The 21,427-nt window shown below is 40.6% G+C and overlaps 1 protein-coding gene across 7 annotated transcripts in view; it reads left to right on the plus strand.

Annotated features, from left to right (window-relative positions):
* Positions 1-21,427, plus strand: part of SYNE2 (spectrin repeat containing nuclear envelope protein 2) — a 654,322-nt gene that overhangs the window by 137,690 nt on the left and 495,205 nt on the right. For 6 of the 7 annotated variants that reach the window (XM_033952730.1, XM_033952735.1, XM_033952736.1 and 3 more), the window contains exons 17-23: positions 2,363-2,527; positions 8,038-8,187; positions 12,363-12,464; positions 14,973-15,146; positions 16,988-17,146; positions 18,885-19,058; positions 20,721-20,855. In XM_033952730.1, the coding sequence (XP_033808621.1) occupies positions 2,363-2,527; positions 8,038-8,187; positions 12,363-12,464; positions 14,973-15,146; positions 16,988-17,146; positions 18,885-19,058; positions 20,721-20,855 (1,059 nt within the window). Of the gene's footprint in view, positions 1-2,362; positions 2,528-8,037; positions 8,188-8,678; positions 8,772-12,362; positions 12,465-14,972; positions 15,147-16,987; positions 17,147-18,884; positions 19,059-20,720; positions 20,856-21,427 lie in introns of all 7 variants that reach the window. The other variant, XM_033952731.1, reaches the window with a different exon arrangement.

Below are 21,427 nucleotides of genomic sequence, written 5' to 3' on the forward strand. Positions count from 1 at the left end.
CATGAACTCCTCTTGATGGACTGCCACTATGACTGAACATAAGAATTTTCATACTGGGACAGACAGAAGGTCCATTTAGCCCAGCATCCTATTTCCAACAATGGCCAACCCAGGTTCCAAGAACCTAGCAAGATCCTAAGTAGTAAAACTGATTTTATGCTGCTTATCCTAGGAATAAGCAGTAGATTTCCCCAAGCCATATCAATTATGGCCTATGGACTTCTTTTTTCGGAAATTATACAAACCTTTTTAAAATCCTGCTAAGCTAACTGATTTCACCACATTCTCCAGCAATGAATTCCAGAGTTTTATTACATGTTGTGTGAAGAAATGTTTTCTCTGGTCTGTTTTAAATTTACTACTTAATAACTTCATCCTAGAATTTTTGGAAAGAGTAAACACTCAGTATTTTATAGACCTCTATCTTATCACCCCTGAGTCATCTTTTCTCCAAGCTGAAGAGCCCTATCTGCTTTAGCCTTTCCTCATAGGAAAGTCATCCCATCCTTTTTTTGTCACCCTTCTCTATACCTTTTCTAATTCCGCTACATCTTTTTTGAGATATGGCAATCAGAATTGCACACAGAATTCGAGGTTTGGCTGTACCATAGAGCAATACAGAGGCATTCTAACACTTTCATTTTTGTTTTCCATTCCTTTTCTGATAATTCCTAACATTCTGTTTACTTTCTTAGCTGCCGCCAGTGGGCATTGAGCCAAGAGTTTCAATGTATCCTCAACGATGACACCTAGATTCTTTTCCTGGGCAGTGACTCCTAACATGGAACCCTGCATCACGTACTGTAGCTATAGTTCGGGTTCCTCTTTCCCACATGCATCACTTTGAACTTGCTCACATTAAACTTCATTTGCCATTTTGACGCCCATTTGCAATTTTTTACAATCCTCTTGCGATTTAACAATTTTGAACAACTTTGTCAGCAGCAAATTTAATTACCTCACTAGTTTTCATCTCCAGATCATTGATAAATATGTTAAAAAGCATCAGCCACAATGTATCCTTGCAAAAGGGTGAAACCTTCAGAGCTCTGTTGACTCATTTCAAATCTAGAATCGGCCGATAAGATTTCTCTTTCTTTGGTACAATAAAGTACATTGACTACCTGATAGAACCTCTCTTCACCTGAGGAACTGGAACCACTTCTTCCTACTCTAAAAACCTATCTAAAGGCTTTGAGGGAGGACTTGCAGAGCGATACAAAAAAGTATCGGGAAGAGGGCAAGAGAATTCAAGCGTAGCCTAGCCTAGGTAATTTGGACCCATCTCCAATGAAAGAACTGCAACCTTCCCCTTATGTGAATTATTGGAAGATGGTCCAAATACCTTCACTGGGAGGCCTCAGAAGTTTCTGGTGGCCCTTGGTCTCCATTTCATCTTCCATAGTGACCCCCCTTGGAAGGACTTAAAGGAAGAGCCTCTACTCTAAGGACTACCTTGCTGGGCTCCACTTGACTTAACTGGGCAGCATCCTCTCATGTCTCTAAATGCTCCTGGTGGTAGAGTACCTGGTCCCTGAGCACTTTTTCAGCAAGAGTAAAGAGCACTTTTGGTTTGTTTTTGTGGTTGTTTTTTTCTGTTCTTGGGAGGCATTCAAGGAGCACCTCTCAGATGAGTGGGTGAGGGGCTGAAGCATAGAACAACTCCCAGAGGAGGTTGAAAAGGGGCAAGGACCCAAATAATGGAGTGTATACCCTAGGGGCAAGAAAATCAGACACAGTTAGGCCCCTCACAATAATAATTTTTTTTTTTTTTAACCAAATTATGCTCAGTACCTCTTTTACATATAGGGTCAAACCAGGCCAGACTCAACAAGAGCTACACATGTATTCACTTACCATCTGCCGAGGGTGCTGAGAAGTTCAGTCTCCCATCTACTGGTGGGAGGGCACATACTCTCTCGTTGGGAATGACCTGGAGAGATGATTATTGGTTTAGGGAAAAAAATTTAGTTAATTTTATTTAGGTTATTTTATTTATTTAATTTTTATTTTTCAATAGATTTATGTAAATTAATTATTTGGCTAATTATTTGTAAGGCTATGTCCCTTGGGATAGAAAATTTTAATAAACTTGGATAAGCAAATTTCACCGATAGTGGCGACTGAATATTGACCTGAATGTATGCAGAATGCTTAATGCAGTCACTTGTATCTTTTTCCCAGTTATAAATAATTGTGAATAGTTGACACTTTCAAGGCTACAGTCGGAGCAGCTTTTTCTCTGTTACTTTTTCTTGCTGCTGTGTAAACTAGAAAACTTATTAACAACTTGGGCTGAGTGAAAATGAATGCTTTAGAGATTTAAATTGTTTCTGTTTCTCCTTTCCTTTTTGCTCTGCAGGTTCCCTCAACAACCCTCTCATGGTTGGACTCTGCATATTGTTCTGTAAACAAAGCCGGGGCCTTTCTTATTGAAGTGAGTGAGGAACAGGTGGGATTGAACCTCTCCAGTGAGCTGAAGAAACTCAACAAAAAATGGGTGAAATTCATAAAGAGGGTTAAGTTTGTAAGTTTTGGTTTTTTTAAAAAAACTTTTATATGTAAATTAAAGTCCCTATGAATTTGGTGCACCTAGCGTCACTTCAAAGAATAAGCTAGCCTGGATTTGTACTCATTAAATTGTCTGTCAGTGACATTAATTACAGATAGAAAGTTCTGTTTAGGAAAATGTGTTTTGATCTCATGGGTAATAGTGTAAAATATCCAAATTACAGCTATTATTAGGTGGAAGATTCTTAAGATATTCAGCAAAAAAATCCAAAGTATTTGTCATGTTTCAATAAAAAAAGGTGCTAAGAGCATGCAATTGGAGGTGCCACCAGAGATTAGCTAATACTCTACTCTCAGCCCACAGCAATTCCCACAAACACCTGTTTACTCTTATGTACATACACACCTTTTACTCCTGGTAGCCCTCAGGTACAAATTTATATATATTACTGCTTAGGGCTGGCAAAAGTCCAATTTGGAACACTGCAAGTTGTGCAACTTCATTTTTCTCTGAGGAGGAAACTGATAGTTTATTGAAATTCTCAGTCTAGGAAAATACACAAGAAAAACTTGGTCTGTTTACTTTGATACATAGGATAAACACAATCTAAACCTTTTTTTAAATTTTTTTTTATTTATCAAGTTTTCATCATTATAATTTTTACAGATAATAATAAAGAAAGGAAAGATTACAGAAATATAAAATATTTCAAGTATAATTCACTATCTCCTCTAGTCCACATAACAGGAGAATATATCCTGATATTAGCTGATCAAATATTTATGGTGCATCATAAATCTAAACTCCAAACTACTAGTATATCAAATGGGGCCTTACTAGTTGTAGAAATTGTTCCAACTGAATAGAGTCCCAGTATACATATTCACTTTCTTTAAATTTCACTAGGCATTTACATGGAAACTTTAAGTAAAATGAGGCCCCCAAAGCCAACACCCTTGAAATCTAAACCTTTTCATTGTAAAGCTGGGATAAATGTAAGGACTCTCTAGACCAGTAGTTCTCAAACCTGCCCATCAAGAAAAGAAAAAGTCAACTAGTCTTCAGTGAATATTGAACAAATGAAAACCAAAAAGAAGACTGCAGAACAGATGTACTTGATGCAGGCACTTTATTGAGTCAATCAAATGTTGTTTTAGAAATGATCCACCTTTGTTCTAGAGCAGGGGTGTCAAAGTCCCTCCTCAAGGGCCACAATCCAGTTGGGTTTTCAGGATTTCCCCAATGAATATGCATGAGATCTATTTGCATGCACTGCTTTCATTGTATGCTAATAGATCTCATGCATATTCATTGGGGAAATCCTGAAAACCCGACTAGATTGTGGCCCTCGAGGAAGGACTTTGATACCCCTGTTCTAGAGAAACCGGGACCCAATATGGTCCATGTTTCGATGAAAACATCTTCCTCAGGGATCCAAAGTTTTCCTTTTGGAAAGAACGAAGTGGAGCACAACTTGCAAGAGAATCTGGTGCCTGTGATGGTTATGATGTTGGGCTAGTCACCGTAGTGAAGATCGTCTTAAGGCAATGCTATGGAGACCACCTGCCAGTCTGGTTTTTAGATTTACAAATAATGGAGGTGACGGGCATGCAAATCTGTCTCCTGCATATTCATTATATAATATACAATTAGAAGAAGAGAACTTGCTACATATACTCACAAATCAATAATAATTTATACAATCTCCCACTCTTTACCATAAATATCATAAATATTATGAATATATCACCCACTATCATCAGGGCAGGATTAATTTATCGAGGGCCCCTAGGCACAAAAGTACACTGGCCCCCTGCCCCGCCCTACCCCACCATGCGCCCAGGCGGAAACAGGAAGCTGCGTAAGAGGGAAGCTTTGGGCAAGCAGCACCGCTTGCAAAATTACAGTTCACGTTGCCTTTCTTACCCGCATTGCTTGCTTGTCTTACTTTCTGTCGATGGGGGGGAGGGGCCATGTTGCTGATTGGGGGGGGGGCCCATGTTGCCGATTGATGCGGGAGGGGCCCATCACCATTTGGAAAAAACAATGTTGATGTCCTCCTTCATCGGGCACCCCTGTCCATTTCAGGCCCTAGGCACGTGCCTACTTGGCCTATTGGTTAATCCTGCCCTGACTATCATTAATCATTAACACCTTCTTCAAAATCCAGCTCAGACATTGCCCTTGCTGCCTTGAAAACCTGGATGATCAGTTCCTCATAGTCCAGTTTTTTCAGATGACTTTTCCATGAACAATGTTCCAATACTTGTGTTTCATGGACTAAACTCCTGATATCTTAAAATGATCTCATTCAATCTTGATGACAACTGTTCCTCAGCCAGCCCAACACAATCCTGTGTTTGGCCATACAAGTGTACTCAGGAGCTAAAGCCGCTTCAGGTTTTCACTATATTTACTTCATATTTGTCCATCATACTGCAACTGCAGCACAGGTTCCAAAACCGTGTCTCCCTTCTGGAGGGATATCTTGAAAACCTGACGGGTTCGTGGTTTTCCAAGGACAGGTTTGAGAACCACTGCTCTAGTGTGCCATCAGGGTCAATTTAGTGCATCTAGAACATCAACTGGTGTTGGAATGCAGCCTTAACCCTGACTCAGCAGGCATGTTGGCCCAGTCATTGCCATCCTGTTGCAGATTCATTCATTCGTTTGTGATATGATGTACTAGCTATGTTAGTCCACTTTTTAAGATAATATATAAAAAGAAATAAAACAAAAGCAATAAAGGTGATATCTTTTTTATTGGACTAACTAAGTTCATTAGTTGATTAGCTTTCTAAGGTAACTCTTCGTCTTCAGATCAGAAATAAGCAAATGTTGACAAATACCAGTATACAGATTCCCCTCCATATTCGCGGTTTGGGGGTTTGTGAATTTGGTTATTCGCGAGTCTCCAAACAAGCACCCTCCCTCCCATCTTTACAGCTTACCTTTGAAGCCCTGATAGTGAAGTCCTGCTGAGGTTGTGGTGAAGTGGGACAGAATCCCTGATAGTGAAGCCCTGGTGGGGTTGCGGTGAAGTGGGACAGAAGCGATCTTCCTACATTCTTTCCCCATGCAGATCCACTATCAAAAATGGCTGCCTCAAGTTCCTGCATTGGTCTTGCGAGTTCCCGTGGTCTCGTGAGACTGCTGCAGAAACTTGAAGCATCTATTTTTGATAGTGAATCTGCATGGGGCAGGAGCATAGGAGAATATCTCCTGCCCTGCTTTACCGCTAGACCACCAGTACTTTAAAGGTAAGCTGTGGAGGGCTCCAAGAGCGGGAGAGAGATTTTTTTAGTATTCACAAGGGAGCTGTGCGCCTAACCCCTGCGAATATGAAGAGAGATGTGTATATAAGTGAAACATTAAAGCATTCCAACGAAAGTCTCATAAGAGGAGGGAGGGGTGGGCAAGGTGAAAGACATAGAGGACTGGGTGGGTGGGAGACAGAGAGATATCGATAAGTGATAAGGTAACAAAGCAGTAAAATTGTCAGTCATCCAATAGATACCATATATATATATAAGCGTACCTACTGGTGTCTAAGCATTCTTAGGTGCTGGCAGGTGGTCAAACCTTAGATGCCCCTAACCATGCCTTCTTGCTGGTGGGTACCTTGGTGTAGACATGTACCTTGAGGAGTTAGGTGCCTACCGGCTAATTATAAGAACACTAGCTGATGCCCCGGCGTTGCACGGGTATTTAATTATAGCAATAACACTGTAAATGGATTCAAATAAAGATACTTTATAGTGGTGAATGAAATTATTTTTTTACAGCTTTATAAAAAGTACAATATTCAAATTATAATGTGAAATATTTGACAAAATGAATACAATACAACTAACACAAAACTTGATTATAAACAACATTTTTAGTTTCACCTCCAGGAGCAAGAACATATAAATTCTTGGGTGAAGAGACCCCCAGAACATATCACCCCAGGTAGTGAGGGATCTGCATACCAAGTTTCGTTCAAATCGGGCAAGCCGTTTTTGATTTACTGTGAGAATGGCAGCTGTTTACATTTTTTCCATTGACATGAATGGGTGAAATCTGATTTTCTGTTTGTAGCTCCGCCCACATGTGCAGGTGGGCCGCGAGACCCCCAGAACATATCACCCCAGGTAGTGAGGGATCTGCATACAAAGTTTCGTTCAAATCGGTCAAGCCGTTTTTGAATTACTGTGAGAACGGCAGCTTTTTACATTTTTTCCATTGACATGAATGGGTGAAATCTGATGTTCTGTTTGTAGCTCCGCCCACGTGTGCTGGTGGGCCGCGAGACCCCCGGAACATATCACCCCAGGTAGTTGGAATTACTATGAGAATGGCAGCTTTTTACATTTTTTCCATTGACATGAATGGGTGAAATCTGATTTTCTGTTTGTAGATCCGCCCACGTGTGCAGGTGGGCCGCGAGACCCCAGAACATATCACCCCAGGTAGTGAGGGATCTGCATACCAAGTTTCGTTCAAATCGGTCAAGCCGTTTTTGCGTAATTGCGGCACATACACACACACACACATACATACACACATACCTCCGATTTTATATATATATATATATATATATATATAGATAAGAATTGCTGCTGCCGGATCAGACCAGTGGTCCATTGTGCCCAGCAGTCCACTCACACGGCGGCCCCCAGGTCAAAGACCAGTGCCCTAACTGAGACTAGCCTTACCTGCATATGTTCTGGTTCAGCAAGAACTTGTCTAACTTTGTCTTGAATCCCTGGAGGGTGTTTTCCCCTATAACAGCCTCTGGAAGAGCGTTCCAGTTTTTTTACCACTCTCTGGGTGAAGAAGAACTTCCTTACGTTTGTACGGAATCTATCCCCTTTTAACTTTAGAGAATGCCCTCTCCTTCTCTCTACCTTGGAGAGGGTGAACAATCTCTCTTCCCCTACTAATTCATTTTTTATTTTTTTTTTTTTAATGGTGCTTTCAAATATCAGTGTTGATTATTAAGCCAATTAAAAAAATTAAGTTAAGCGCCTAACTTCTGGCACCATTTATAGAATGAGGGCCTAAGTACTCCTGTGTTAATTTTTTCCAGTTGCCATCACTAGATGCGCCAGAAATGGGTTTACAGTTTGGGAAAATTCTGCAGTAAGATGAGCTGAATACATTTCTTAGTGCATCTTGGTAAAAGGGCCCCTTCAACATATATATAGTGCTACAAGGTTTGCACATGCATTGCAGTCGCATAGACAAGTGTGCCTATCATTTACAGACAAAAAGTAAGGATAGATGGAGCCTGAGGACACCATAAAGTTTGTCTTCCAGATGGCGCAAATGTCCCAGACTCTTGCCTTATGCTTAATAAGAATACGGTGAATGCTACAATAATTCAGGACAGGTAATATGTGTTCTGGTAGGTGGAGGAGGCAGTGAACTGTCTATAGTTGGCCCTTTATTGTCCTATTTGATCATATTAAAGATGAAAAGAAACATAAATACAAAGGAAATATATGCCATTTATATTACTAACATGATATTCCTTTTAACAGGAGGAAGCAAAAATGAAAAGGGAAGAGTGCAAACTAGCTAAAACTAATGATGAACATGTAGAGTCTTGTTTGGAAGAAGCAACCAAGCTACTTAGCAACTCTGTTGATGTTTCGACTCAAACTCTCAAGACCTACATTCAGAATTTACAGGTACAGTATCAATGACCTTGATACCATAGAAACATGACTACAGATAAAGGCCAAATGATGCATTCCAGTCTGCCCTCTACTATACACACCATCCACTATAAGAACACAAGAATGTAAGAATAGCCTTACTGGATCAGACCAAAGGTCCATCAAGCCCAGTAGCCCATTCTCACGGTGGCCAATCCAGGTCACTAGTACCTGGCCAAAACACAAAGAGGAGCAACATTCCATGCTATTGATCCAGGGCAAGCAGTGGCTTCCCCCATGTCTCAATAACAGACTATGGACTTTTCCTCCAGGAAATTGTCCAAACCTTTCTTAAAACCAGCTACGCTATCCGCTCTTACCACAACCTCTGAAAACGTGTTCCAGAGCTTAAATAGTTCCTCCTATTGGTTTTAAAAGTATTTCCCTGTAATTTCATCGAGTGTCCCTTTTGTCTTTGTAATTTTTGATGGAGTGAAAAACTAGCTAAAACTAATGATGAACATGTAGAGTCTTGTTTGGAAGAAGCAACCAAGCTACTTAGCAACTCTGTTGATGTTTCGACTCAAACTCTCAAGACCTACATTCAGAATTTACAGGTACAGTATCAATGACCTTGATACCATAGAAACATGACTACAGATAAAGGCCAAATGATGCATTCCAGTCTGCCCTCTACTATACACACCATCCACTATAAGAACACAAGAATGTAAGAATAGCCTTACTGGATCAGACCAAAGGTCCATCAAGCCCAGTAGCCCATTCTCACGGTGGCCAATCCAGGCCACTAGTACCTGGCCAAAACACAAAGAGGAGCAATATTCCATGCTATTGATCCAGGGCAAGCAGTGGCTTCCCCCATGTCTCAATAACAGACTATGGACTTTTCCTCCAGGAAATTGTCCAAACCTTTCTTAAAACCAGCTACGCTATCCGCTCTTACCACAACCTCTGACAACGTGTTCCAGAGCTTAAATAGTTCCTCCTATTGGTTTTAAAAGTATTTCCCTGTAATTTCATCGAGTGTCCCTTTTGTCTTTGTAATTTTTGATGGAGTGAAAAATTGATCCACTTGTACCCGTTCTACTCCAGTTAGGATTTTGTAGACTTCAATCATATCTCACTTTAGCCGTCTCTTATCCAAGCTGAAGAGCCCTAACCTTAGGGCTAGATTCACTAACCTTACCAAAGCGATCCTATCCGTGGCCAATCTGATCCCATGCGACCGATTCACAAAAGACTCCCCATGCAAATGCTCTAATCGCAAACACGCCCACTAGTGATCCCACGGATCACTACAGAGCGATCCTGAAGCATGTGCAGACCATCTTCTTTGTCAGTAGATGGTCTGCGCATACGCTGGCTCTCCTAACTTCCCTCTTGCTCGCTGTTTTAATAGAATGCAAACTGACCAACTTTAACTGCCACCTCTGCAGCCCAGAAGTAAAGAGAAGGGAAAGACAGCCTTTAATAGTTACCTCCATTTGGAAGGCTGAGCCTAGCTTCCATCCCGAAGCCTGACATTTGCAAACAGGCTTTCAGAGCACCAGGGCGAGGAAGGGAGGAGGGGGGGTACGCATGCAGTCTTGCCTTGTAGGTAAACGGCAAGCTTCAATCGCCCGAGCACATGGATTCAATGTGCAAATAAGAATCGCAATGTAACAGAGAGAGAGAGAGAGCTCGGTGACCGACCCACATCCATAGGATATGAGGTGAAAAGATGCAGAAGGAAGAAGGCTGCATACAAGAGCAGGCCGGCAGAGAAGGCAGTTCCTGTTTTTAAAAAGCTTTATTGTCGCGAGCCCGTGGTTTTAACCCACAAGTTTAAAACGAGTTAAAACCACGGGCTCGCGACAATAAAGCTTTTTTAAAAAAGGAACTTAACTCGCTTTTCTCCATCCTTCCTCATGGCGTGTTCTGTTTATTAAAACCACGGAAGATGGCTGCATACAAGAGCAGGCGGCAGAGAGCAGGGCAGTAGGAAAGGACGTGAGCAACTGGTCCCCAGTAGTTGCTTCTTTGTTGATCGGCCAACCCAGTCGTTGTTCCTGATTTTGGTTAGTGGATCACTACCTTCCTACTTTGCATGCCGTTTACCCTCATTTGCGTGCGTGGATAGGATCGAATCGGAGGTTGATCGGCCACGAGGTTAGTAAATCGGGCCGGGGAAAAATCGGGTCACAAACACGATCAGTGAGCTTAGTGAATTGGGCCTTAGTCTTTCCTCATATGAGAGGAGTTCCATCCCTTTATCATCTTGGTCGTTCTTATTTAACCTTTTCTAGTGCCGCTATATCTTTCTTGAGATAAGGAGACCAAAACTGAATGCAATACAGAGGCATAACATTCTTAGTCTTGTTTAACCATCCCTTTTTTAAAAATTCCTAACTATCTTCTCCCTAAGAAATCCCACATGCTTGTCCAAAGTATTTTTTAATTCAGATAGTCCTTTTCTCCATCACCTCCAGTCTCATATGCACCACTTTTTCTAAAGTATTTCTGGTTTCATATTCACCACCCTTTCTATATTTAGAAAAAATGTCCTTAGGTAATTCCTTATATGGAAATATGACTCCTAGTGATAGTCACGCCATTTAGAGTGGGCAGGAGCGATTGGGCATTGCTCTTGCCTGAAGAGCCGCTGGACCCCACTCCTGGACCATCAATGTTCATTTAAGGTAGCCATTATAGGGGATGGGCAGGCCTTGAGGGGAAAACACACCGGGGGAGGGGGGGAGGGAAATTAGAGTTGCAGGCTAGGAATATAGTAATAAGATGCAAAGCACACGTGCATATTTTGCATCTCATTATTCATGCATGGCGACTTAAATATCACTGTGCTATTTTTAGAAAAGTGATCTTAGGACTGTTTAAGTTGCCTTAAGGGTCAGTTAATGTGACTTAAAGCCCTAATGCTGCTTGATGAATCCCCCTGCCTCCTTACTGCCACTGAATGTCACCTCACTGCTAAACTGAAAGCCAGTTATTTTGTTGGCAGTCCAGGGGAAGAATCAGATGGCGACATTCCTTCAAGGGGGTTCTGGTAGGAGGGACTGGGCATCCCTTCTGCCGGTGATCGTCAGGGGGGGTGTCCGGCAGGAGGGAGTGGGCATCCCTCCTGCCAGGGGTTGTATTGGGGAGGCAGCGGCAGGAGGAATTCAGCATTCCTCATGCTGCGGACATTTGAGAGTAGGGAGGCTTCAGGGGCTCCAGCAGGAGGGAGTGGGCATCCCTCCTGCTAATCATCTTCGCAGGGGGGACGGACAGGTTCCCTGCCGCGGCCACTAAACTGATCACAGCAGGGAGATTCCCTTGCTGTGATTGGCTCAGCGGCTGCGTCTGTTTGAAATGTAAGCCAACATTTTGCTGGCCTACATTTCGGGCACCTATCGCGACCCTAGGGAAATGCCTAGGGCCGCCTAAGTTCACTTAAGGCCACTTCCCGGTGAAACCACGCCCACGCTTAACCTTGGGTGAGCTTAGGCGGCCCTATGTGCTTCCCTAGGCTTGCGAAAATGCCTACAATGTAGGCTGCCTACCTCGGGGTGGTGTTTTTTTTTTTTTAAACGTGCATCCTGATTGGCTGGTGAGACAGCAGTAGGATGCCTACTGCCGCCTACAATCAGGATGCCGTTTATAGAATTTCCCCCTATATGCAGGTACTATCTTTGTCCTTAGTGGGTTACAAGTTTACATACATAATAAAGCAATGGAAGGTTAAGTGCAGTAGCGCAGGACCCAACACGGTCCGTGTTTTGACAAGATGTCTTCTTCAGTGGTCCCTGAGAGTCCTATGTTGATAAACCAAGCAGCGTTTGTTTCTCCACACACCAGTTTTTCCACGTATTTATCAACATAGGACTCTCAGGGACCCCTGAAGAAGACATCTTGTCGAAACGCAGACCGTGTTGGGTCCTGCGCTACTAGCAGACTAGATCCTCATGATTTGTATGTGGATTATTTACTATCTTCTATGTGGAGCAATTTCTTGTCTAATTGGAACTTTGACTCTATATTAAAGCCCATTTTAGGAGCATCGTTATTCCACAGTGGTTTTTTTTTTTTTTTTTCTTTGGTTGGTTTTCTCTCTGTGGACTTTGGGATCAACTCTCTTTGTTTTGAGTAAAAGAGAATGTGCTCGTTTGCTTGTAGTGTAAACTCTGAAACACGTTGTCTTTGTTTCGTAGGCTTTGCACAGTAAAGTTACAGGACTTGATTTTCATGAAACTCCAGGAGGTTATCCCAAAGCAGATTCTTCTGGAATGCTTCTGAAGGAAAAACGAAGTCAGGTAATTTCTAAGCATGGGTACAATGAAGTTATTTGTATTAAAGTATGATTGACACCCATTTCACATGCCTGTTTTCCACCTATATTTTTAAAGTTAAATATGAGCCTATTTGGTTTCATAAAATATTAGTAGGTGCGAAAGAATGTGTTCTTTGGGACCTGCTGAGTAGAAGAAGCTGCCTGAATACATCAAGCAACGAAAAGATTAGTGTAAATTAAAAATATTGTTAAAGCATCATCTGTTTTGTAAGATGAAGTATGATGGTTGATGCCTTTTATATGAATTGGCAATTTTGATATTTTTTTAGATGTTTATTTTGTTATTTTTTTAAATTGTGTATGTGTGGTTGTAATTCGTCTTTGTTTAAAGGCAGAATATAAATACATTATAAACTATAAATGCCACTTGTAAAATTACCCCATGCGTAAATGTATGCCCCATGACCAGTGTTTTTTAATTGACCCAAGTTTAGGCATGTTTGGGGGTGGTGTGGGTACAGTACAGAAGTGGAGCTGTAATTTATCCACTTACTTTAGGAATGAATATTTACACTTGTTCCTAATCAGGTGTATGGGGGGGGGGCCTGAAAAGTTCTCAGCCCAACCAACCAACTTGCTAAATTCTGAGCATTATTTTGCCACTGTAGGTGAAAAGAGTGTTATCTTGTTTCGTTAAGTGCCAATCTGCAGAAACGAAATTCTATGGTTTGACATTGTTTCAGATCATTGATTGAACCATATCCACGTCATTCTCTTCTTGGTTGGGCTGAGAACTTTTCAGCACCCCTTCATAGTGTGAAGAGTTTCACTATTCGGTAACCAGAGCTGAGATTGTGATGTCATAATGCCTCATTCCACCAATAAGAGACAGTGATGTCACAATGACTTGATTGTCCTATACTTGGCTCACGAGGGGATGCTGAAAAATTCTCAGCCCAACCAACCAACTTCCTAAATTCTGAACATTATTTTGACACTGTAACTGAAAAGAGTTAACTTATCTGATTAAATGCCAATTTGCAGAAACGAATTTCTATGTTTTGACATTATTTCATATCATTGATTGAACCATATCCACGTCATTCTCTTGTCGGTTGGGCTGAGAACTTTTCAGTACCCCCTCGTAAATGTCTGTGACTTCACTTTAGTCACGATTTATGCAAGATTTGTGTTTTAAAAGCATCTCCACATGTAAATAGGAGCATCACGGGTGTAGGTAGCATGCACTTGTAAACAACAATTTCGGAAAGCTGCTATTTAAACGTGTGTAAAGTTCTATATTATGCAGAGATTTCAAAGGGGCTTCGCTGGAAGCATGGTTTGACCAGGGCTTGGGTGGAGCAGAAATCTGTCCACGTGTTTCTTATTTCACAAAGGAAACGTATGCCTGTGTTTTAAAAAATACCCCAACTGAGTATTACTTCTTTGCTGACACATGAGTGGGTTTGTAAAATGGAGCACCTATATATGGAACTGCTAACACTTCCACTCTGAAGCTCCAAAATTGTCGCTTCCACATGGAGGTGCCAGTCTTGTGCTGTTCATTTTATCCACGTCTGTTTTTTCCCAAATGGCTGCTTTTGCTGCATGTGCTGGCAAATGCACCTATACTCCTGCAGGTATTTTAGAAAAGTTCTGTGTAGGCAGAGCTTTTCTGAAATATCCTTGGAACTGAGCACTTCCTGACCTGGACATCTCCATTCTGTTCTCTCTGTCCTGTGTAAAATGGGCCTTTACATATCTTCCTAAAGTAGGTCGCAAATAGGTGCCGCCTTTCCCTCTCAGCCTAAGCGACCTGATGTAAGATTTCCCTGTAATTGCTCAAAATAGACCCTAGTGCCCCCCTCCCCTCCTGAATGCCTGTGTACAGATTGATTTATACTGTTTATCTAGATACTACTTCTACTTGTCACTTATATAGCATTGAAAGGCATATATCGCTGTGCATTTTGACATTTATAGACAGTTCCTGCTCAGAAGAGCATACAATCTAACTTGGACAGACAGACATGGAATATAGGGTTGGGGATGCAGAACTCAAAATGAGATAGATAGATATCTGTTTTTTATATTCCACTTATATCACTAAGTGGTTTACATGGAATAGTAATCGGGTACTCCAAGTATTTTCCCAATCTGTCCCATTCTAACTGTGTACAGATCAATAGTATATGTGCTTTGTTGGCCCATAGACATGTTCAATTCTATAAGTGCTATATTTTGCGTGTGAATCATGCTTAATTTTATGAAGCATCTTCCAAATGTAATTTCCTCCATGTGGGTATGTGTTTAATATATTTTTAAAGATCAAATTCGGATATGTTGCTTGTATGGCTTAATTGATTTATATTTGTATAAATTATCGGGGAAAAAGACCAAACATCTGTAAGCTTTATTGAATGTCTGTTAATTTAATCAAATCGGTAATGCAGAACTTTAGCTGTAGTTTACCTATTGCTAAATTATGCATAGTAAGAAGATGCCCAAACTATGTTTGTATTTTGTGCAGATTACGGAAAAGATTTCAGGTGCAATTGCAAGTTCTACAAAGCTTCTTCCTAATGTAGAAAAGACGGAAGAGCTCATTGATGATGCAAAGATCTGGATTTCAGAATCTGAGCATATTCTTAAGGACGTTGAACTGAAAGAATGCGTAGAAACTCCACAAGAAGAATCTTTACAGGTACAGTATGAACACAACATAAACTCTGAGTGGTGTAGAATGGGTACAAGTGGTTCGATGTTTTACTGTATCAAGATTTACAAAGACTAGGGAACACTTGATGATGTTATAGAGTAATGCTTTTGAAACCAATAGGAGGAAATATTTTTTCACTCGGAGAATAGTTAAGCTCTGGAGAGCGTTGCCAGAGGATGTGATAAGAGTGGTTAATGTAGCTGGTTTTAAAAAAGGTATGGACAAGTTCCTGGAGGAAAAGTCCTTAGTCTGCTGTTGAGTCATGGGGGAAGTCACTTCTTGCCCTGGATGGGTGGCATGGAATGCTGCTACTATTTCGGGTGTTGCCAGATACATGTGGCTTGGATTGGCCTTCGCAAAGACGGGATTCTGGGCTAGATGGACTATTGGTCTGACCCAGTAAGGCTATTCTTATGTCCCCTTTGTCTAGTCAGCATATCATGGTATGTATTTAAAGTATCTATTTACTTTACCCTTGTCTATCATATAAAATGGTGTGTTGCAAACTTTTTAAGATGCGGCACACTAATCTCATGGCTGTGGCTGGAGGGCATCCGGAAATGCGTGGATGTAGATATGATGACATCATGCATGTGTCCTTCGGCTGTGGCCCTGAGCCTCCTATTACCACTGGTGGGGGGGGGCGGGAGAGGAGGGGGTGCTGCAGAAGAAGAGGTGAGGAGAAGGAGCACAGGGCTAAAGGGTCCTTTAGTCTGACTCTGTTTAGCTATTCTTAGAAAGTATTGTATTCATCTTGCATAGTAACATAGTAGATGACGGCAGATAAAGATCCGAATGGTCCATCCAGTCTGCCCAACCTGATTCAATTTCAATTTTTTTCTTCTTAGCTATTTTTGGGCAAGAATCCAAAGCTCTACCCGGTACTGTGCTTGGGTTCCAACTGCCGAAATCTCCGTTAAAACCTACTTAGTCTACGTTTCTTCACCACAAAGTGAATTTGTATGCTTTCTAATTTTCTGCCCAAGATCTTGAGAGAGCTCCACCTTACTTCTGAGATTTATTTTCTAACATTTTTCCCCAAGGCTAAATGCCAATAAAGGTGGATGAGTCATTCATAATTTGTGTTGCTAGAGAGGTGTTGCCTTCCACCTGAAGCAGACTGAGGCTTCACAGTGTCTACCGAGCATGTTGTGTGTGGTGTGTTTTGCCCTGACAAGCCCAGGATTACTGTGTTGGAGAAACCTTTTCTAGATTCTACACCATTTGCTTATGTTCAAATATAATTGATCTTTGAGGGACATTTCAAGACCTACAGTAGTGTGAAAAAGTCTGGAATATGTATTTGCAATGTGGAATTTCATTATCATTGGCATACTGAAATTCCACATTGCCTCTCCAGATCTCCGCTGAAGCTTGTGAATTGCAAAAATATATTTAAACCAATATTTTAAAGAAACTGCGATTTTTGACCCGAGGATCTTTTTGAAGCAAGTTTGATATATACCTTGGGAATATCTCTTTATGCACATTTTTGTTTGATGATAGATCTAGGGGCACCTAGACTTTATAGACTTTATAGGCTAGAGAACCTTAAATTTGATCCCCATGGTGACTGAAAGCCAGTGCACTTGAAAAATTAGCACGATCAAAACTTTTGGCAATGAGGTGTGCTGTAGTGTTTTGTAAAATCTTTCTCCATTTGGGTTGAGTCTGAGGAAGGCCAGCAGGAATTACAGTACAATAGTTAAGAGCGTGAAATTAAATTAATGTATAACATCTCAAGATAGAGTGCAATAAGGTCACAATAAAGTTTAATGGCACATATTTATTTTGATGTATATGATCTTTTTTTTTTCTCCTAACAGGCTCTTGTTGATAAAGGAAAGTCATGTCGGGAACGTGTTGCCACGGCAGAAGAGAGTGTTCAGATTTTGACAGAGAAGATTTGCAGCGAAGCAACTTTACAGCATTTTCAAACAGCTGGATTGCAGACAAGAATTAAACAAGCCAAAGATAACGTCCAGGTCTTGAATTCATGTCTGGCTGTATTTTTTATTTTTTTTTAATTAAAATAAAATATTGAACAAATAAACAGTTAGTGCATCCACATTAGCACCTGCTAACGGGTTAGTATAGGATTACTGCATAGACCTTACCACCAACAAAATGGGTGGTGGTAAGTGCTCACGCAGTAATTCTTTTTTCATAATGAATGACTTTATTATTTCCTCTAGGTAACTTACAGCAGGCATGATATCAACAAATGATGAAACAAATGACCACAAAACGTTTTATAACATGGAGTAAAAAAAAAGAAAGAGGTACTAGTACCATCGCAAAAAGAGAAAGAGAAACACGATTCATAGTGAGACAGACATGGGGAGAGCCGCTGCTTGCCCTGGATCAGTAGCATGGAATGTTTCTACTCTTTGGGGTTCCAGAATCTTGCTTACTCCTTGAGATTCTGGAATGTTGCTACTATTTGAGTTTTTGCCAGGTACTAGTGACCTGGATTGGCCACCATGAAGATGGGCTACTGGGCTAGATGGACCATTGGTGTGACCCAGTTAGGCTATTATGGTCTTATGATTTCTTGTTAATGCATAAGAGCAGTATCAAACAGCGATAACCATAACACACAGTGAGAAAAGGAATAAAGTAGAAGGTATATATATATAAGTTAATACAAGTATTCTATCATAAATTAGGAGAGAAGTCATTAAGGAGAAACTAATATAAATCAAGTGACTGAGAACATAAAATAAGTATCAAATCCTGGAACAGATATAGAAAAATATGTATGTAAATATAGAAATAACTATACAAACATTAATATCTAATATAATAAAAGCCTAAGCTGCACATGCGCACTCCCACCGCGTGTTCCGTTTTCCGTGCGCTGTAGGGCACCGCAGGTAGGAGTGCGCATGCGCGCGAATCTCTTTCTCTCTTCAAGGCGGATGTCGGCTGCGGCGGCTGTTGGCGGCTGCAGGCTGCGGCAGCTGTAGGCCGTGGTGGCTGCAGGCCGCGGCAGCCGTGCACGGAGCCAGGCCAAAGTTTCTTTTTTAACTTCAAAGACGCTGCAGCAGCTCCTCTCACGAGCCGCTCCTGCGTCGGAGAAGGCGGCGATCGTGAGAGGAGCCGCCGGAAAGTTACACTGCTGGTGGCTCGGGCTGTTAGGTCCGTGCAGGCTCCTCTCGCGGTAAATGGAGGGAGAGGGAATGCTGCGGCTGCTGGACAGGGAAGTAGGGAAGGAGATAGGAAGAAAGGGGCAGGGAGAGAGACAGAAAGAAAGACAGCGGGAGGAAGAGAGACAGAAAGAAAAAGACAGGGTTAGGGAGAGAAACAGAAAGAAAGACAGACATATATTATACCACCAGCGGGAGGAAGGGAGACGGAAAGAAAAGAAGAAAGACACAGGGACAGGGAGAGACACAGAAAGACAGACAGACAAAGGGGGCCAGGGAGAGAGACAGACAGAAAGAAAGACAGCAGGACAGAGAGAGAGAGACGGAAATAAAGACAGACAGACATATATTCTAGCACCCGTTAATGTAACGGGCTAAAATACTAGTAGTAATATAAGACAAGCTATGATCAAAAGACCTCTGAATTAAACAGTTCAAGAAGTAATTAGAAAAATAAGTGGAGAAAGAGACCTCAGAAAAATAATTTGCTCCTTATTTTCAGTACATGCATGTGAAAAAATATTAACTCAAATGTGAATAACCTGTCAAAAACACGTCTTCATTTTGTTCTTAGGCTGTCATGATTGAGCTTGGCACCGTCCTTAATAAAACAGAACCTATTTTATCTGAGAAGGATGTCGTGATGAAGTTTGAAGAATTGCGAAAACAGCTTGAAACAAATATTGCTAACGCTGTACTTCTTCTTGGACAGAAAATGAGCCTTGAAGAATGTATTTCACGGTATGAGGTAGGAGACTGTCTACTACCACAACCATTTATTAATAATTACAGAATGAACATATTGTTTGCATTGCAAATCTGTTTCTATAGTCCATACTAGGTTTGTACACCATCAAGAATTATTCACATTTTACAGCCGTTAAAAAAAAAAAAAGCTTTGTCAAGGGTGTCACGTTCTTTGTATTTGAATTTAAGAGAAATCCAATCCTACTATAATAATTACTTGCTTATATGTAGCTCACACGGAGCTTTTCAGCATGTCACAGTAGAAAAAGGAAGTGGGAGAAACTGAGATGCTTTCAAGTGGGATCTTTATTCATGATGACATCAATTTTCACAAGACTCAATGCTGACAATGGAGTAACTAAGGCTATGCAAAGTCTTATTTGCTGCATTATATGATATAGGAATCGGGGACGCTTGCTGAACTTATCTGCATGACTTTGGATGTAAAATTTAAGTAGCATCTGCCCACCATTGAAGATTCCTCAAGAAGGCACCTTTGAGGCGTTGAAATATTGTCAGTGTTGAGCCTTGTGAAAATTGACGTCATCACAAATAAAGATTCCACTTGAAAGCATCTCAGTTTCTCAAACTCTCTCAAGAACACCGAGATCCAGGGCTAAACATCTTCTCACTGTTCCCTCTTTAATAATAATAATAGTTTATTTTTATATACCGCCAAACCATCAGTTCTTGGGCGGTTTACACAATAGCAATTACAACAGTGTCTTATAAAAGAAAATAACACAATTCAATAAAGATACTGACTAACAAAATGCAACCCTAAACTTATTCAAAGTATAATATGCACAATATAAATTATTTATACTAAGATAGATAAGAATCTATAAACATTATTCCATAAAAATAATAAAAAATCTGCTTATCATGATAATTTTGAAATCGATCAAATTTTGTATTGTTTAAATAGATAAGATTTAACATCTTTCCAAAACTGATAATAAGTGAGGGCTGGAGAAATAAGAGCATTCAAACATGAATTCATTACTCCTGCTTGAAACGCCAGAGTCCTATCCAAAAATTTCTTAAAGCAGCAAGCTTTCGCTGAAGGAAAATAAAGCCAACCGGATCTACGTATATTTTTTTAACATATAAAAAAAACTAAAATGAGCAACAAGATAAGATGGAGCTAACCCAAATAAGAACCATTGTGGGACACAATTTTTTTCAGTAACGGCCCTTCAAATATGGAACTTGTTTCCAGCATATTTGAGAGAAGAAACTAACCTAGACAAATTTAAAGGAAAACTAAAATATTTTCTTTTTTAAAGACGCATTTGAATCTTAAAAGCCACGAGCCCACTAACTTAGGTACGGCTTAACCTACTATTCTTCCCCTCTATGTTTTCCTTTTCTTTACTCATTGTAGTTCCTCCTACTTCCCTTATGCTTAATGTCACTTTGTGTGTCTGCATTTAAGTCTTTTTGTTCCCCCCAAACACACTGTTTGTCATTCCCTTATTTTTAATTTGTGCATCGTTTAGAAACATGATAATGCAATATAATCAAATTTTTTTTATAAAACTTGAAACTTTGAAATGAAAAAGTAAACAGTAGATAAAGGAAACCCATGTGTATAGTCAGTGTATTGTCAAAATATACTTATGTGCTCATAATTCACATATATGTGGTTGCTTTTTTCCAGGAAATATGTGGCAGCTTTGACACTAGGAGCCTTGATGAGTTTTTGAAGGCAGCCAACCAAATGAAAAGTATCCAAAGCACTCATCAAAAGATAAATGTGCAAGAAGTGAGCCTGCATCTCCAAAATAGATGGGAAGTAAGTGAGCATGCAGAAAAGGTTTATTGTTTTATTATGTACTGATTTTTGAAAATAGGTATGAAAGTGGCAGAATAGGCATTCTTTACTAAAAAGTATTGCAGGAAGATCAAGGACGTTGTCCAGCTACGTGATTATCTTTTTTGAACTGGAATTTATTCCCAGTGTGGCTACAACAGGAAGCAAGTGAAAGCCTTTAATACATAAGATGACTGACTATACACTCATTCTGCACCTGGACTAGCTTGCTACATACTCTGTAACTTAGACCAGTTCCTTGTAGTTTGTTCAATAGTACAAAGAACTTGCCTTGACTTTAGCCACCCATTTATCCCAATACACTCTGTATCACTCATCTTGTCCCCATCTATATATTTGCCCATGTCCTGCACACAGCTTTTACGGATCAGTTTATTTCCAACTGGCATTTTTATCCACGTATCTGTACCATAGGACTTCAAAGGGACCCCTGAAAAAGACATTGGGCTCCTTTTACAAAGGTGCGTTAGGGCCTTAACACACGGAATAGCGTCCGCTAAAATGCTGGGCGCGCTAGCCGCTACGGCCTCCTC

The sequence above is a fragment of the Geotrypetes seraphini genome, chromosome 7, assembly GCF_902459505.1.
Source record: "Geotrypetes seraphini chromosome 7, aGeoSer1.1, whole genome shotgun sequence".
NCBI classification, from domain to species: Eukaryota; Metazoa; Chordata; class Amphibia; order Gymnophiona; family Dermophiidae; genus Geotrypetes; species Geotrypetes seraphini.